This window comes from Pungitius pungitius, chromosome 18, assembly GCF_949316345.1.
Source record: "Pungitius pungitius chromosome 18, fPunPun2.1, whole genome shotgun sequence".
Lineage (NCBI taxonomy): Eukaryota > Metazoa > Chordata > Actinopteri > Perciformes > Gasterosteidae > Pungitius > Pungitius pungitius.
The window spans coordinates 1671064-1687419 of NC_084917.1; the positions used below are offsets into that span (position 1 = coordinate 1671064).

Sequence of the window (16356 nt, forward strand, 5' to 3'; positions counted from 1 at the left end):
ACCTCTCCCCCAGACCACTGCCAGCCGGGTGGGGAGGTGTTTTTGCGTGAACCTTCTATTCAGAAGAATTCTGCATTTCTGTCGTTCACTTTTTGGTACTTTGCTGCTAATGTTCCTCCTCTGTTTTGCGTGTCTCTCGGATTCAACACTAGCTGCTTCAGTCATTCTGTCGAGGAGTATTTCATCGGTCACGCTCTGTTCATCAAGATAAGACCTGACCACAGGTTCCGTAACTTCATTTCCACCGTGTCCTTTAACCAGGCCTCTCTCCAGCTGGTGCGTCAGGTTTGTGTACGAAAGTCCGTCCCTTTTCCCCAAATTTGACCACAGATCCTATCCCATCATCATACAGACAGTAAATCATAGGTCACATGACGCTTACGAGGCTGTTTAACGATGTTCATCTGACTTTCACAAAGAAAGCATCAACACTCATTAAATCCTCACTCACACTTCTTCAAAACCTCCAGTTCTTCAAAGGGTCTTGTGACTCATTCTTCCCATTATATTCAAACTATTATTACTATTATGAAGAACTATTTTGCCCACAGAATATAGTTCCTCCTCTTCGAGCTGAGGTCATGACCTCCGACCTTTCATCTATAAATGAGAGCGAAACAAGGCGTGTTGACTTTCCTCACTCATCTGCACCAAAACCTGCAGCTGGATCCTTTCACACTTCTTGACGAACAGAAAGTGCACGTTTACAAAAGGTGTCTAACGACCTCTCCACTCTCTATCTGTGAGGTTATCACGGGAGGGGAGGAGGGCGTAACTACCCAAGACCACGCCCACTGGACGCGGGAACCGGTCCAGGTAACGAAGCCTGTGGAGTAGGGCGGGGCCAGCGGTCTGTCAAAGCAAGGAAACAAACAAAAAGGGACCCTGAGCTTCCCATTTCTTCTAAAGCTTCCCTATTCCTCTAAAGCTACCTACCACAATCTAACCTACCACACCACTTACCTCACTGCTACGACACAACAGGTCTAACAGAGGGTTTTCCTACAGGTGTACGTAGACCCCAGGGTGTCTTACCTTGCCCTGCTCCACAGGGCTCCAGGGGGTAAGCACACGAAACACAGACCTGGCTGTAGACAACAGTCTCAACGAACACCATGAACCACATATTCTCTCTCTCTCTCTCTCTCTCTCTCTCTCTTCTGGAGGAGAAAAGACAAGTAGAGCAGCCGGACGTAGCAGAGGTAAACACGGTTGCCAGATTACAGAGAACAAGAAGGCCATTTGAGACTTTAATTACTACGCTCACGTCATATTTATCATACTGTTTGACAATGTTGCTATGTTTATATTTACATTGTGTGACTCTTTTAGTCATCGGTTTCCTTCCAGGAAGCCTCTGCTGTTATTTACTTTGTCTTGGACCTCATGAGGCCTTCCAGGTACCTGTCAAAACCTACATAATAAAGCTGAGACTACATGTTGTTTTTAATTTGTCATTAAATTCATTTCAAGCTAACATTGGTATTATTTTTTTAATTATTTGATGAGGTAATACGGTTGGTATTTGATGTGTTAAAGGAACCATCCCACAAGCCAGTGTTTCCTCTTGCACATGTTAAAAAGAAAGCCGTTCAACCTGTGGTGGTAGCAGGTTCTTTCAGGTTTCCCGGTATCCGGATCATTTGCATCAGTTCTGTTCTGGAGCTGCACACAACTGGTCCGACAGAAACTCTGAACTCGATTTCTGCTTTCTGTCAGAAAGAATGAGGTTTCACAATCGTTTTAGTCAAATTACTGAAACATCTTGAATCAATTCTGAGGAGAATCTTCACTTAAATGACTTCGGTTTGAGATATTAGCTTTAATATCTTCAAACTTATAATACGTATTTCTTTATAGACTTTGAGCTTTGGTTTGCATGTTTGCCCTTGACATAAAGTTCATTTAAAAGATATTTTGGTGCCACCGACGCAGTAAAAGTTTGCGCTGCAGCACAAATACTCTTCTTTTCTGCGCATCATATTTCTGAACAAATTCAACTTCCAAGTGCAACAGTATTCTCTCCCGTCATGTGACTCTTTAGCGCAACCGCTTACGACCTTGTGAAGATACACGTGGACCAAATTAATACAAGTGTGGAGATATTTTTGTATTATTTATTTATTTGCGAGATGTGGAAAACATCTCAACCAGATACAAAGGGCTCCAGCAGCAGAGATGTGTGCTGATGTGTTGTGTTCATTCGTGTTGACCTTAAAATACCGTAAAAATGCTCAGGAATGATTATTGCCTCTGAAACTGGCTGAAGTCTGTCGTACTTTCCTTATTGTTTTACGCTCATTAAGACAGAGCACTTTAGCTTCATAGCAGGGCTGGCCATCTCCTTCAGAAACATTTTGGATATTTCTGTTGAACTTCAAACACCCCCTGAAAGCAGGGTCAGAGGTGGAAGCGGCGTATATGTCTCTGCTGATTCACCGTAGCCCCCCCCCCCCCCCCCCGACCTTTAGGGTTCCAAGTAAACCACAATTTACTGAATTAAGTCTTGAACTTAAAAGTAGAAACTGAGACCGCAAACTCATGTTTACCATGTTTACTGAGGGAATAGAAGTCATTTTCTCCTAAAAGTTGCCAAAGGGAACCGACCATCCGAATTGTCCCTGGTTCAGTTAACCCTCGCGACAGTTCGGAGAGGCCACGGACTGGAACAACTTTCGCTTTTCCTCCAGCTTCTCCTCCAGGCACTGGACCACAACGGGGTCCGTCTGGAGGTCAAACTTATTGGCGAACCAGTGGCCGTAGTTGAGCAGCCAACGCAACTCCGCCGCCCCGTAGATGCAGACGTTGCGGACGTGTCTCCCCGAGCAGGGCGGGTACAAGCTGCCCTCCAGGTACTCCCACTTCACCAGCCGGGTCCTGCTCTCCAGGTCCGTGATGTCGGGCCGCGCTCGGGCCACCTCGCCGGGGACGCCCGGCAGGCGGGCCAACGTGGCCCAGAAGTGCTCGTCCGGGCTGTAGGTGTCCTCCGACCAGGCCAGGAAGTCTTTAACCGCCGCCGAGGAGTCCACGTGCGCGACAAAGTCCCGCGACAGGACGAAGTAGGCGTTGCCGGCGAACACCTCGATGCCGTGCGGCGGCGGGCTCTTCTTCCGCCACGTCTTCACTGGCATCCACTTGTATTCAAACTTGACGTGCTTCAGCTTGTGGTGAAAGGTGAAGCGTTGCCTCTTTGTGTCGCTGGGTCGGCTCGTCTCCAGCATGTTGGCTCCGTTCAACCCCCTCAGCTGCGACACCAGCTCGATGTTGGACCGGAGGGGGAAATCTTGGCCACAGAGGTTGATGACGTACTTCCACTTGACGTCTGACACCAGGAGGTCGGACAGGCAGTTGAGATCGGCTTTCAGTCGACTGATGCCTCCGTAGTAGACGGCCTCTCGCTTGGAGGCGATGAAGACGTTGGGCAAACAGCGGGCCAGACCCTCCATGGCCGAGATGAACAGCGCCGGAGACTTTTGGTCATAGTGGATGCAGTAGATGTTTGTGGGGGTGTACACCGCCTTGATGAGTCTCTCTACCATCACGGCAGATTTGTGCACAACCAGAGAGTAAGCCAGAGGAAAGTCTCTCTCCTCCTCGGAGACGCACACGTCATCGTAACCTCTGGACTCGATGAATGACGAGCAGTTAAAGGTGAGGTTCACCAGAGCTTCCTCTTGATCCTCCACAACTAGTTTCCGCCTGATGACCATCGACTTATCCACCTCCACTGGGTCCAAGTCGTATATAGCCTGGCAGTTAATGTTATACTTGTCATATAGTGATGGTTGCAGGTGGTTTTCTGAGGTCGGGGACGGAATGAAGTCCTCTGCGACGTACTTCACTCTCACCACCAGCACGACGCAGAGGATCCAAAAACACAGGAGGAAGACGGAGCAGATGCCGCATCTTGGTTTCATTCTGTGGGGAGAAGAACCGAAACTTGGGTTGCTTTTTTTTAATCGACATAATGTTTAAAAGGAGAAACTATCAGATGTTTGGGACCTGACAGAAACGTAAAGAAGAAGAACACAGGCTCACCTTTTCTTTGCTGCAGGAATCGATCCGCAAACCGCGCCAGTCACGTCCCTAAAAGTTGTTCAATGGAAAAACGAGCAGGAATCCACCATCCATGCATCGGGTTCCGTGTCAAACTTCTCAATGTGATTCTAGAAGTTAACGCCTCCTGGAACAAACGTAAGCGAAAGCATAAAACTTCTGTTGTTTCCTCATTTTACGCGCGGCTCGGGCGGCTCGTGGAGGCGGGACGCGCGCTCCTCGCGCTCCGGACTGACACGCACTGTTCGACCGAACAAACCGCAAGGCACGGGAAGGAGAACAAAAGCAACTGTGAACTTCAGGCTGCCTCCACTTTCTCGTGCGGGAGGACACATTGCCGGAAAGAGGGAGGGGCACCCAGGAAATGTGAACTAAACGTGTTATAGAGACGTCGTGTTGTCTCCAGTTATGATTAATTAAGATCCGGCTCAGATTAAAGGTCGCAAAAATGAATAATTGAAAGAGCGCGTGTTAAATGACCGATCTAATAATCCAAGAAAAAACTGGTAAAAGGATTAAACATGAACCTGGAACAGAAATATACTCGTGTACGGGGAGTGGCCAGTAAGGATGAGCATGTCTATTAAAAAGCTGTACATCCAGTTTACATTCTGCTCTTCAAACAAGAGGAAGAAGCCTACTACAAAAAGTCTTAGTCATCCAAAAATGTGGTGGTGTGAGGTTTGTCATCTACGTCACACGTGTTTAAAGCTCTCTTCCTCTTGAAACGTGAAAGCGACTCGATTCTCAGCGGAGGCACGAGGGCGGCCTGCAGCCCCGTAACGACGTTACATCTGTGGTTCTCTCACGCGAAGGGATACAAATATCCAAACTTCCGAAAATATTTGTTTAGATGTTCCCAAAGGATTTAACTTCACAGGCCCTTTGTAGACTTGATTGAAAGATTACAAGTGCAGTGTTTTGTTTTGTTTTTTTGCTGGGGAACTATGTGATGCTTCAAGAGATTAAACCGTGGAGTTCATGGTCAACAGTGAAGCACAGAGCAGCTCATTGAAGGTCCTCTGTGAAAGAATAATAATGTTGTATTTTCCTTCAGGAGTAATGGAGAGCTGTGCGAATGATGGACTATTCTAGAGGGACTCACAATGGGAGTGATAACATCTGACAGAATTTAATCAAATCAAATTTGAGTAACAAGTTTTGTTGCTTTGTAATTATTTTAATAGGGTTACGTGGTTGGATTATCTGCTTGTGAATATTGTATGAACATAAATCTACCTGTAATTTAGTTTTATCCTTATACATCCTCTGCACTGCACTTTTGTTGTTGCAAAACCCCAAATATGTCCAATAAAGTAGTAATATCATTTCTATGTGTGCACATTTATTTTCAAATTCTGTCCACGGTCTGCACTTTACGTTTGATTGTTTCAATGCATCAATGGATGCAAACATATAGTCTTTCTCTCCGTGTATATACATGTACTTTCTCATTTTGTGAGTTTTCCGTTTTCCACAGCGTTCACCGCCGCTTCACTTTACACCACGCCCTGTGACGTGCGATAAAGTGACGTCAGCGTGACGTTGTTACTTCCGCATCGCCATCTTTTACGTCGCTGCTTGAGGATGAAGTGAGTGTGGTCACCGTGACCCGGACTCTCTGACCTCCCTGAAAGTTCACGCGTGAACGTACGCGCACTCCCCATGTTTTGTCCGGTCAGAAGCCGTGAACGCGTTCGCGAAGAGCGGAGCGACGGAGTGACCTTGTTATGCAGCGAGGGATGCTAATGCTAGCCAATGCTAACGACATGCTAACGGCTAAAGGCGTAACAGCTAGCTAGACAGAGACCCCCGATGACTGTCGCTTTAAACTAAGATGTGTCCTCTTACACACGTGAAGAGTCCTCTCGAGTGAGTCGGTTTATTTTAAACCAAAGGCGTATTATTCGTGGTAGCTAGCCGTAAACAAGAGGCTATATTGTGGCTGTCTGCTAGGTTAGCATCTTGGGTCGTCAACATTGGACATACGTATTGCGTCATGTAGTCAGTCATCTTTTCTGATTGTATTTCCACGCAGGGGTGGCCTGTGACACGAGGCGTGACCATGCTGGCACGTCTGTTCAGGCTCCACGGCCTGCTGGTGGCCTCCCACCCGTGGGAGGTGATCGTGGGCACCCTGGCTCTCACCGTCTGCCTGGTGTCGATGAACCACAACCTGGCAGCCAGCAGCCAGGTGTGCAGCTGTTCATTTAAAAGATATTTTGGTGCCACCGACGCAGTAAAAGTTGGCGCTGCAGCACAAATACTCTTCTTTTCTGCGCATCATATTTCTGAACAAATTCAACTTCCAAGTGCAACAGTATTCTCTCCCGTCATGTGACTCTTTAGCGCAACCGCTTACGACCTTGTGAAGATACACGCCGACCAAATTAATACAAGTGTGGAGATATTTTTGTATTATTTATTTATTTGACCAGATGTGGAAAACATCTCAACCAGATACAAAGGGCTCCAGCAGCAGAGATGTGTGCTGATGTGTCGTGTTCATTCGTGTTGACCTTAAAATACCTTAAAAATGCTCAGGAATGATTATTGCCTCTGAAACTGGCTGAAGTCTGTCGTACTTTCCTTATTGTTTTACGCTCATTAAGACAGAGCACTTTAGCTTCATAGCAGGGCTGGCCATCTTCTTCAGAAACATTTTGGATATTTCTGTTGAACTTCAAACACCCCCTGAAAGCAGGGTCAGAGGTGGAAGCGGCGTATATGTCTCTGCTGATTCACCTGTCAATCACCGTAGCCCCGCCCCCCCTTCCCCCCCGACCTTTAGGGTTCCAAGTAAACCACAATTTACTGAATTAAGTCTTGAACTTAAAACTAGAAACTGAGACCGCAAACTCATGTTTACAACGTTTACTGAGGGAATAGAAGTCATTTTCTCCTAAAAGTTGCCAAAGGGAACCGACCATCCGAATTGTCCCTGGTTCAGTTAACCCTCGCGACAGTTCGGAGAGGCCACGGACTGGAACAACTTTCGCTTTTCCTCCAGCTTCTCCTCCAGGCACTGGACCACAACGGGGTCCGCCTGGAGGTCAAACTTATTGGCGAACCAGTGGCCGTAGTTGAGCAGCCAACGCAACTCCGCCGCCCCGTAGACGCAGACGCTGCGGACGTGTCTCCCCGAGCAGGGCGGGTACAAGCTGCCCTCCAGGTACTCCCACTTCACCAGCCGGGTCCTGCTCTCCAGGTCCGTGACGTCGGGCCGCGCTCGGGCCACCTCGCCGGGGACGCCCGGCAGGCGGGCCAACGTGGCCCAGAAGTGCTCGTCCGGGCTGTAGGTGTCCTCCGACCAGGCCAGGAAGTCTTTCACCGCCGCCGAGGAGTCCACGTGCGCGACAAAGTCCCGCGACAGGACGAAGTAGGCGTTGCCGGCGAACACCTCGATGCCGTGCGGCGGCGGGCTCTTCTTCCGCCCCGTCTTCACTGGCATCCACTTGTATTCAAACTTGACGTGCTTCAGCTTGTGGTGAAAGGTGAAGCGTTGCCTCTTTGTGTCGCTGGGTCGGCTCGTCTCCAGCATGTTGGCTCCGTTCAACCCCCTCAGCTGCGACACCAGCTCGATGTTGGACCTGAGGGGGAAATCTTGGCCACAGAGGTTGATGACGTACTTCCACTTGACGTCTGACACCAGGAGGTCGGACAGGCAGTTGAGATCGGCTTTCAGTCGACTGATGCCTCCGTAGTAGACGGCCTCTCGCTTGGAGGCGATGAAGACGTTGGGCAAACAGCGGGCCAGACCCTCCATGGCCGAGATGAACAGCGCCGGAGACTTTTGGTCATAGTGGATGCAGTAGATGTTTGTGGGGGTGTACACCGCCTTGATGAGTCTCTCTACCATCACGGCAGATTTGTGCACAACCAGAGAGTAAGCCAGAGGAAAGTCTCTCTCCTCCTCTGAGACGCACACGTCATCGTAACCTCTGGACTCGATGAATGACGAGCAGTTAAAGGTGAGGTTCACCAGAGCTTCCTCTTGATCCTCCACAACTAGTTTCCGCCTGATGACCATCGACTTACCCACCTCCACTGGGTCCAAGTCGTATATAGCCTGGCAGTTAATGTTGTACTTGTCATATAGTGATGGTTGCAGGTGGTTTTCTGAGGTCGGGGACGGAATGAAGTCCTCTGCGACGTACTTCACTCTCACCACCAGCACGACGCAGAGGATCCAAAAACACAGGAGGAAGACGGAGCAGATGCCGCATCTTGGTTTCATTCTGTGGGGAGAAGAACCGAAACTTGGGTTGCTTTTTTTATCGACATAATGTTTAAAAGGAGAAACTATCAGATGTTTGGGACGTGACAGAAACGTAAAGAAGAAGAACACAGGCTCACCTTTTCTTTGCTGCAGGAATCGATCCGCAAACCGCGCCAGTCACGTCCCTACAAGTTGTTCAATGGAAAAACGAGCAGGAATCCACCATCCATGCATCGGGTTCCGTGTCAAACTTCTCAATGTGATTCTAGAAGTTAACGCCTCCTGGAACAAACGTAAGCGAAAGCATAAAACTTCTGTTGTTTCCTCATTTTACGCGCGGCTCGGGCGGCTCGTGGAGGCGGGACGCGCGCTCCTCGCGCTCCGGACTGACACGCACTGTTCGACCGAACAAACCGCAAGGCACGGGAAGGAGAAAAAAAGCCACTGTGAACTTCAGGCTGCCTCCACTTTCTCGTGCGGGAGGACACATTGCCGGAAAGAGGGAGGGGCACCCAGGAAATGTGAACTAAACGTGTTATAGAGACGTCGTGTTGTCTCCAGTTATGATTAATTAAGATCCGGCTCAGATTAAAGGTCGCAAAAATGAATAATTGAAAGAGCGCGTGTGAAAGGACCGATCTAATAATCCAAAAAAAAACTGGTAAAAGGATTAAACATGAACCTGGAACAGAAATATACTCGTGTACGGGGAGGGGCCTGTAAGGATGAGCATGTCTATTAAAAAGCTGTACATCCAGTTTACTTTCTGCTCTTCAAACAAGAGGAAGTACTACAAAAAGTGTCTGCATTAGGTCATCCAAAAATGTGGTCGAGTGAGGTTTGTCATCTACGTCACACGTGTTTAAAGCTCTCTTCCTCCTGAAACGTGAAAGCGACTCGATTCTCAGCGGAGGCACGAGGGCGGCCTGCAGCCCCGTAACGACGTTACATCTGTGGTTCTCTCACGCGAAGGGATACAAATATCCAACGGGTCAACACAGAGAGAGAGAGAGAGAACTGTAAAAAAACAGTAGCAAATAACTAAAACAGGAGGTGTAATTTGGTTATATGCAAAGGACCTACCTCGAGGCATTTGAACCACGATAAACGTGCACCTATATGTTTGATATCAACCATTTTTTTAAACTCATGTTCACGTCTGCTTCAAACTTCCGAAAGATGTTCCCAAAGGATTTAACTTCACAGGCCCTTTGTAGACTTGATTGAAAGATTACAAGTGCAGTGTTCATTTTTATTTATTTTTTTGCTGGGGAACTATGTGATGCTTCAAGAGATTAAACCGTGGAGTTCATGGTCAACAGTGAAGCACAGAGCAGCTCATTGAAGGTCCTCTGTGAAAGAATAATAATGTTGTATTTTCCTTCAGGAGTAATGGAGAGCTGTGCGAATGACAGAATTTAATCAAATCAAATTTGAGTAACAAGTTTTGTTTTGTTTTGTTTTGTAATTATTTTAATAGGGTTACATAGTTGGATAATCTGCTTGTGAATATTGTATGAACATAAATCTACCTGTAATTTAGTTTTATCCTTATACATCCTCTGCACTGCACTTTTGTTGTTGCAAAACCCCAAATATGTCCAATAAAGTAGTAATATCATTTCTATGTGTGCACATTTATTTTCTAATTCTGTCCACGGTCTGCACTTTACGTTTGATTGTTTCAATGCATCAATGGATGCAAACATATAGTCTTTCTCTCCGTGTATATACATGTACTTTCTCATTTTGTGAGTTTTCCGTTTTCCACAGCGTTCACCGCCGCTTCACTTTACACCACGCCCCGTGACGTGCGATAAAGTGACGTCAGCGTGACGTTGTTACTTCCGCATCGCCATCTTTTACGTCGCTGCTTGAGGATGAAGTGAGTGTGGTCACCGTGACCCGGACTCTCTGACCTCCCTGAAAGTTCACGCGTGAACGTACGCGCACTCCCCGTGTTTTGTCCGGTCAGAAGCCGTGAACGCGTTCGCGAAGAGCGGAGCGACGGAGTGACCTTGTTATGCAGCGAGGGATGCTAATGCTAGCCAATGCTAACGACATGCTAACGGCTAAAGGCGTAACAGCTAGCTAGACAGAGACCCCCGTTGACTGTCGCTTTAAACTAAGATGTGTCCTCTTACACACGTGAAGAGTCCTCTCGAGTGAGTCGGTTTATTTTAAACCAAAGGCGTATTATTCGTGGTAGCTAGCCGTAAACAAGAGGCTATATTGTGGCTGTCTGCTAGGTTAGCATCTTGGGTCGTCAACATTGGACATACGTATTGCGTCATGTAGTCAGTCATCTTTTCTGATTGTATTTCCACGCAGGGGTGGCCTGTGACACGAGGCGTGACCATGCTGGCACGTCTGTTCAGGCTCCACGGCCTGCTGGTGGCCTCCCACCCGTGGGAGGTGATCGTGGGCACCCTGGCTCTCACCGTCTGCCTGGTGTCGATGAACCACAACCTGGCAGCCAGCAGCCAGGTGTGCAGCTGGAACGAGTGCCCCCAAGTCCAGGAGGTGAGTTCGACTCCCACAAGGAAGACCAAGGCCATTCTAAAATGTACGCAGAGGAGAAAAATAACGGATGTAGACGTGCTTGTGTTTTCCAGACAGTCCACAGCAGTGACGTAATCACCCTGACGATCACACGCTGCATGGCCATCGTTTACATCTATTTCCAGTTCAAGAATCTGCGGCAACTGGGCTCCAAATATATACTGGGTCAGTACGAAGTGCCGGCTCGGCCTGGAAATGTAACGGTCACAGCCTTTTCTCACCGACGAATGCCTCAACAGATGTTTTAACCCGTCAACATCTGCTCTGCTCACAGGTATCGCAGGATTGTTCACGGGGTTTTCGAGCTTCGTTTTCAGCACAGTGGTCATCCACTTCTTTGGGAAAGAGCTGACCGGTCTTAAGTAAGTCAACCGACTGCTGTAAGGTGTTTGTTGTTTGGTAGACACGTTTATAACGGCTGTTTTAAGCGTATGATTGAGGTTTCTCTGGTCTTGTCCTTTTCACCTCATCTTCGTTAAAACTTTTAATAGAAGAACAAGAGAACACATGAAATGGCTAAATAAAACCTGCGTTCCATGGTCATGTGGTATACACACACACAAGGCACAGCTCTGATATCAAAGATCTCACCAGAAGGATCTGAACGCCTCACAGAGGACGCTGTGACCTGTAGGAACGGCAGTGTCTCTTGTGGACACATGGACATTCCCTTGTTGTCTCTGTCCCCTGCAGTGAAGCGCTGCCGTTCTTTCTCCTGCTCATCGACCTGTCCAAAGCCTCTGCATTGGCCAAATTTGCCCTCAGCTCAAACTCTCAGGTAACACACACACACACTCGCCACGTTTGGCTGTCGGTGAACTGAAATAAACTTAAATAAAAGATTTAGTTTTTTTTAGTGGTGTCACTGACGGGTGCAGTGGCTTGGTCTTGTGTGTAGGAGGAGGTGAGGGAGAACATCTCCCAGGGAATGGCCATCCTGGGCCCCACCTTCACTCTGGACGCTCTGGTGGAGTGTCTGGTCATCGGGGTCGGCACCGTGTCGGGTGAGGGTCGACAGAACAGTGGCAGCCGTGTTTCTTTTCTTCAGGAAAATGACACCACCACCTTTTGCTATTGTTGTCCAGGTGTGCCCCAGCTGGAGCTCATGTGTTGTTTCGGCTGTATGTCGGTCCTGGCCAATTACTTTGTCTTCATGACCTTCTTCCCTGCGTGCGTGTCCCTGGTCCTGGAGGTAAGGATGCACCAATCCCACTTCTCCAGTCGTCATAGCGATACCGGGGGCGTGGCTGTTGACTAAAGATCCGACACCTGTGTTTAACCTGTGAGCTGTATGTATGGGATGGGTGGGGGGGGGGGCAACATCTATCTCATATACACAGACAGAACTGCAGGGTAGTTTATTAAAACGATGCATCCGATACCCGGGTCCCGATCCAAAGGACGTCCGGCTCGTTAGCGGTCGCGCTGCGTCCCCGGTGCCGTCCCCTCATGTCCGTCTGTGCTCAGTTGTCCAGGGAGAGTCGCGAGGGGCGTCCGATCTGGCAACTGAGCCACTTTGCCCGTGTGCTGGCTGAGGAGGAGGACAACAAGCCCAACCCTGTGACCCAGAGGGTGAAGATCATCATGGTACCGAATCATGGTTCAAAGCTCAGTGTTTTTAGTGGAGGTCACAGAGCAGGTTATTGATAGCTCTCTTTTTCACCCCCCCCCCCCCCCCCCCCCCCCCCAGTCTCTGAGCCTGGCCTTGGTTCACGCTCACACTCGACTAGCAGCCGAGCAGCCGGGTCAGAATCGCTCGGCGGAGGGGGCCCCCAGCTATGAGATGTCCTCTGGGGGTCCCATGAGGTCCCTGAAGCTCACCAGGTAACCGCGGGACATTTCCCCGTTAAGAAAGAAAAGAAGCATGAAAAGCATTTCAATAATTTTACTTGCCTTCAAAATGGAGATTTTTAATCGCACTGACGCATGCCTCTGTCGTCCCCCGTCCCCCAGCATGCACCTGGAGCAGGTGATAACTCTCAGCCTCGCCCTGCTCTTGGCCGTGAAGTACGTCTTCTTCGAGCAGACGGAGACGGAGTCCTCGCTGTCCCTCATGAGTCCCATCACCAGCTCTCCTGCCACCCAGACCGCCGGCTGCAGGGGGGAATCCCCGCCCCCGAAGCCCCGGGCGGCCCCCAGCGAGAGGGGTGAGACTGAGGGGAAGGACGAAGACGCCGAGGGGGCGTCTTTGTTGCTTTTTGCCTCGCGTGATCCCTCCGCAGCGCCCCCCCCGCAGGGCGGCCCCCGCGCTCCTGTTCCCGAGGAGTCTCTCGCTCGGAGCAGCCGGGCGCTGGAGGAGTGTGTGGCCATCCTCTCGGACCCCCAGGTAGCTCCAGGTTGTTGCAGGTGAAGTGCGTGTGTCCTTGTGTTTGTGACGCGTTAACGAAGCCGGTCTGTTACCGGGCAGAGGGGGGCCCGTTTCCTCAGCGACAGAGAGGTGATGGACCTGGTGTCCTCGCGCAACATCCTCAACTACAAGCTGGAATCGGTCCTGGAGACTCCGGAGAGGGGCGTGGCCATCAGGAGGGACATGCTGTCCCCCAAACTGCCTGTCCGCTCTGCTTTGGCGTCTCTTCCTTATAAGGAATACGACTACTCGAAGGTATCGGAAACACAAACTGCGGCTTCCACTCGACTTGATGAAATTAACTTTGCTTTTAGCTTCCTGACTCATTTTACAGCACACAAGGGAACGAGGCTGACAGGTGAAGTTCTCAAAATCATTCTCCTCTAACAGCAGCCGACGTTGTTGTTGTGAGACAAAACGTCTCATTGCTTCTTCATCCAACTCAATGCTGCTTTTTAAAAATGATCTTTATTCAGGTCTGATTTCTGAAGAATGACATTTTATGGCACTTTTCCACCGAGCAGTACGGTACGGTACGGGTCGGGTCTGTTAACCATGATTTGGCGAGCGTTTCCACCGCCAACAGTACCCTTACTTGATAGGCGTGGTATTGGACGGAAAGTAGATTGACGTAAAGCCAACCGCAAACAACAATGGAGACATACAGCCAATCCTGTTCTTGCGTTTCAATATGTGGCTGTTAAAGTAAATGCTGCGCGGCGACATTGTTGCGACGGTGTTCCTTCGTGTGTTGTTTTTCCCCTTGCGGCACGCGCAAATGACGACACTCTTTCAACCAATCAACGTTCTGCAGTGAGTCTAGCTCCACCCTTTAGTACCAAACAACTGTGCCAGGTACCCCAACGGAAGGGTACCCAAAAAGTGGTACGGTACGGTGCGGATCTTTGGTACTTTTCTCAGTGGAGACACAAATAAAAGGGTACCAACCCGACCCGTACCGTACCGCTCGGTGGAAACGCACCATTACTGTGACAGGGCCTTTTAAAACCAGTAAATGACACGTATTCCACATCTAAACATCCCAAATCTAAGATGAAAACTTGTTCATAACAAGCACAAATCCAACGTCCTGCTCGTTTGTCCCCCCCCAGGTGATGGGAACCTGCTGTGAGAATGTCATCGGTTACGTCCCTGTGCCAGTGGGAGTGGCCGGTCCCCTCCTCTTGGATGAGAAGCATTTTTACGTTCCCATGGCGACCACAGAGGGTTGCCTGGTGGCCAGCACCAACCGAGGATGCAGGGCGCTGTCTGTGAGTGGGGGGGGGGGGGGGTGGATACCTGTGTGTGTGTATGTGTGTTCCTGACTCTTCTCTTCCTGTCCAGCTGAGCGGGGGCTGCCACAGCAGGATCCTCGCTGACAGCATGACGCGGGGTCCCGTGGTGAGGCTGCCTTCGGCCTGCCGGGCGGCGGAGGTTAAAGTGTGGCTCGAGACCCCCGAGGGGTTCGGCGCCATGCGAGACGTTTTCGACCGGAGCAGCAGGTGGGAGGACACGCTGGGAGGGGTGGCGGGTTTGGCTTCCTGCTGCGACGGCGCGTACAGATGTTGATGTTTTCCTGCGGCAGGTTTGCCCGCCTGGAGAAGCTGCTGGTGGGCTTGGCGGGGAGGAATCTGTACATTCGCTTCCAGTCTCAGACCGGCGACGCCATGGGCATGAACATGCTCTCCAAGGTACAGCAGGGGCTTCGTTTCCAGGCAACTCTTTTCTTTTTTTTTCTTTTACCTGCCGTGCTGTAAACAGGTTGCTGTTCTTCCCTCAGGGGACGGAGCGGGCTCTGCAGAGACTCACCCAGCAGTATCCAGATGTGGAGGTGCTCTCCGTCAGCGGCAACTACTGCACCGACAAGAAGTCTGCAGCCATCAACTGGGTTCTGGGTCGGGGAAAGTCCGCCGTGTGCGAGGCCACCGTCCCCGCCCACGTGGTCAGGGAGGTGAAGACGAGTCATTTGTTCCTTCAGTTCATGCCTTGGTGGTTTTAAATCTTACGCTTCCTTCTAAAACCAGTCCTCGATGTGTGTGAGCAGGTGTTGAAAAGCAGCACCGCTTCTCTGGTGGAGCTGAACATCAACAAGAACCTGGTGGGCTCTGCGATGGCCGGCAGCATCGGGGGCTTTAATGCTCACGCTGCCAACATAGTAGCAGCCATCTACATCGCCTGTGGACAGGTGGGGGTTCGCTCGCCAAATATACACCCATCATACAAAAATACTTTTTTTTTTAAATTCCTGCTGTGATGTGCCTCAAAGACGCCAGGTATCTGGTACAGAAAATCTAATGTGATCAAAAACCAGGTCAGCATTAAAAGATGTTCCTGCCTTTCAACGTGTGTGAGAAGCAGCGCAGCAGTTCGACCCTCAAAGGTCAGGGGTCACTATGTGAACGTTTTGCTGTTTTTTAGGACCCGGCTCAGACTGTGGGGAGCTCAAACTGTATCACCCAGATGGAGGCGGCGGGGGCGGGAGGAGAGGACCTGTACATCAGCTGCACCATGCCCTCCATAGAGCTGGGCACTGTGGGGGGGGGCACCAACCTGGCGCCGCAGCAGGCCTGTCTGCAGGTACTCGTCTTCCTTTTTTTGAAATTCCGAGGAAACCGTGATGGCAGTAAATAACTGATGAATACGCGTCTCCTCTTTAAGATGCTCGGGGTCCAGGGAACCAGCGCCGGGGAGCCGGGTCAGAACGCCCGCCAGCTGGCCCGCGTGGTGTGCGCCACGGTGCTGGCCGGGGAGCTCTCCCTCATGGCCGCCCTGGCCGCCGGACACCTGGTCAAGAGCCACATGGTCCACAACAGGTCGGACAGTTTACGTCTTTCCAGTCGGCAAGTTTGACTTTGTTTTTTTATTGATTTTTTTTTCTTCCTGTTTCCAGATCCAAAACAAACCTCTCAGAACCACTTTCGTCAAAGTGGTCTGCATGACGTCACTGCTCCTCGGAGCTCCTGTATACTGTGTATACTGCACATTGACAAATAGGACAACTGGAAACTCAAAGCCATTAAATGTGAGGAACATTGATAGTGTGTTTTTCTGGAAGCTTTGTGGCCTTTTATGTTCTAGATAGAATATTCAATTTTAAGCCATTTCAAAGATCTTGTCTTGTGAAAATAAATGAACGATCTTCACCAGTCATGTTTTTAATGATGAACAAAGG

The 16356-nt window shown here is 49.8% G+C and overlaps 3 protein-coding genes across 6 annotated transcripts; 1 reads left to right on the top strand and 2 right to left on the bottom strand.

Annotated features, from left to right (window-relative positions):
* Positions 1 to 2478: 2478 nt before the first annotated feature.
* Positions 2479 to 4384, bottom strand: LOC119226175 (beta-1,3-galactosyl-O-glycosyl-glycoprotein beta-1,6-N-acetylglucosaminyltransferase 4-like). The gene is made up of 2 exons (XM_037483781.2): positions 4039 to 4384; positions 2479 to 3918 (listed from the first exon to the last, which is right to left on the bottom strand). The coding sequence occupies exon 2, from the start codon at positions 3915 to 3917 to the stop codon at positions 2631 to 2633; it is 1287 nt and encodes a 428-aa protein (XP_037339678.2). The 5' UTR covers position 3918; positions 4039 to 4384; the 3' UTR covers positions 2479 to 2630.
* Positions 4385 to 7006: 2622 nt separating this feature from the next.
* LOC134107235 (beta-1,3-galactosyl-O-glycosyl-glycoprotein beta-1,6-N-acetylglucosaminyltransferase 4-like) lies at positions 7007 to 8735 on the bottom strand. Its single transcript, XM_062559038.1, has 2 exons — positions 8413 to 8735; positions 7007 to 8294 (listed from the first exon to the last, which is right to left on the bottom strand). The coding sequence occupies exon 2, from the start codon at positions 8291 to 8293 to the stop codon at positions 7007 to 7009; it is 1287 nt and encodes a 428-aa protein (XP_062415022.1). The 5' UTR covers position 8294; positions 8413 to 8735.
* Positions 8736 to 10050: 1315 nt separating this feature from the next.
* LOC119226451 (3-hydroxy-3-methylglutaryl-coenzyme A reductase-like) lies at positions 10051 to 16327 on the top strand. Of its 4 annotated transcripts, none has more exons than XM_037484439.2 (19): positions 10051 to 10160; positions 10607 to 10798; positions 10891 to 11002; positions 11112 to 11199; positions 11531 to 11615; positions 11736 to 11841; positions 11923 to 12029; positions 12305 to 12424; positions 12528 to 12661; positions 12791 to 13163; positions 13245 to 13439; positions 14297 to 14455; positions 14529 to 14686; positions 14770 to 14875; positions 14965 to 15135; positions 15229 to 15369; positions 15603 to 15761; positions 15843 to 15997; positions 16075 to 16327. In XM_037484439.2, the coding sequence occupies exons 2-19, from the start codon at positions 10634 to 10636 to the stop codon at positions 16121 to 16123; spliced, it is 2583 nt and encodes an 860-aa protein (XP_037340336.2). In that variant the 5' UTR covers positions 10051 to 10160; positions 10607 to 10633; the 3' UTR covers positions 16124 to 16327. The 4 variants fall into 4 exon arrangements, with proteins under 4 accessions (XP_037340336.2, XP_037340338.2, XP_037340335.2 ...); XM_037484441.2 differs by having other exon boundaries at positions 10125 to 10524; XM_037484438.2 differs by having other exon boundaries at positions 10125 to 10440.
* Positions 16328 to 16356: the final 29 nt, after the last annotated feature.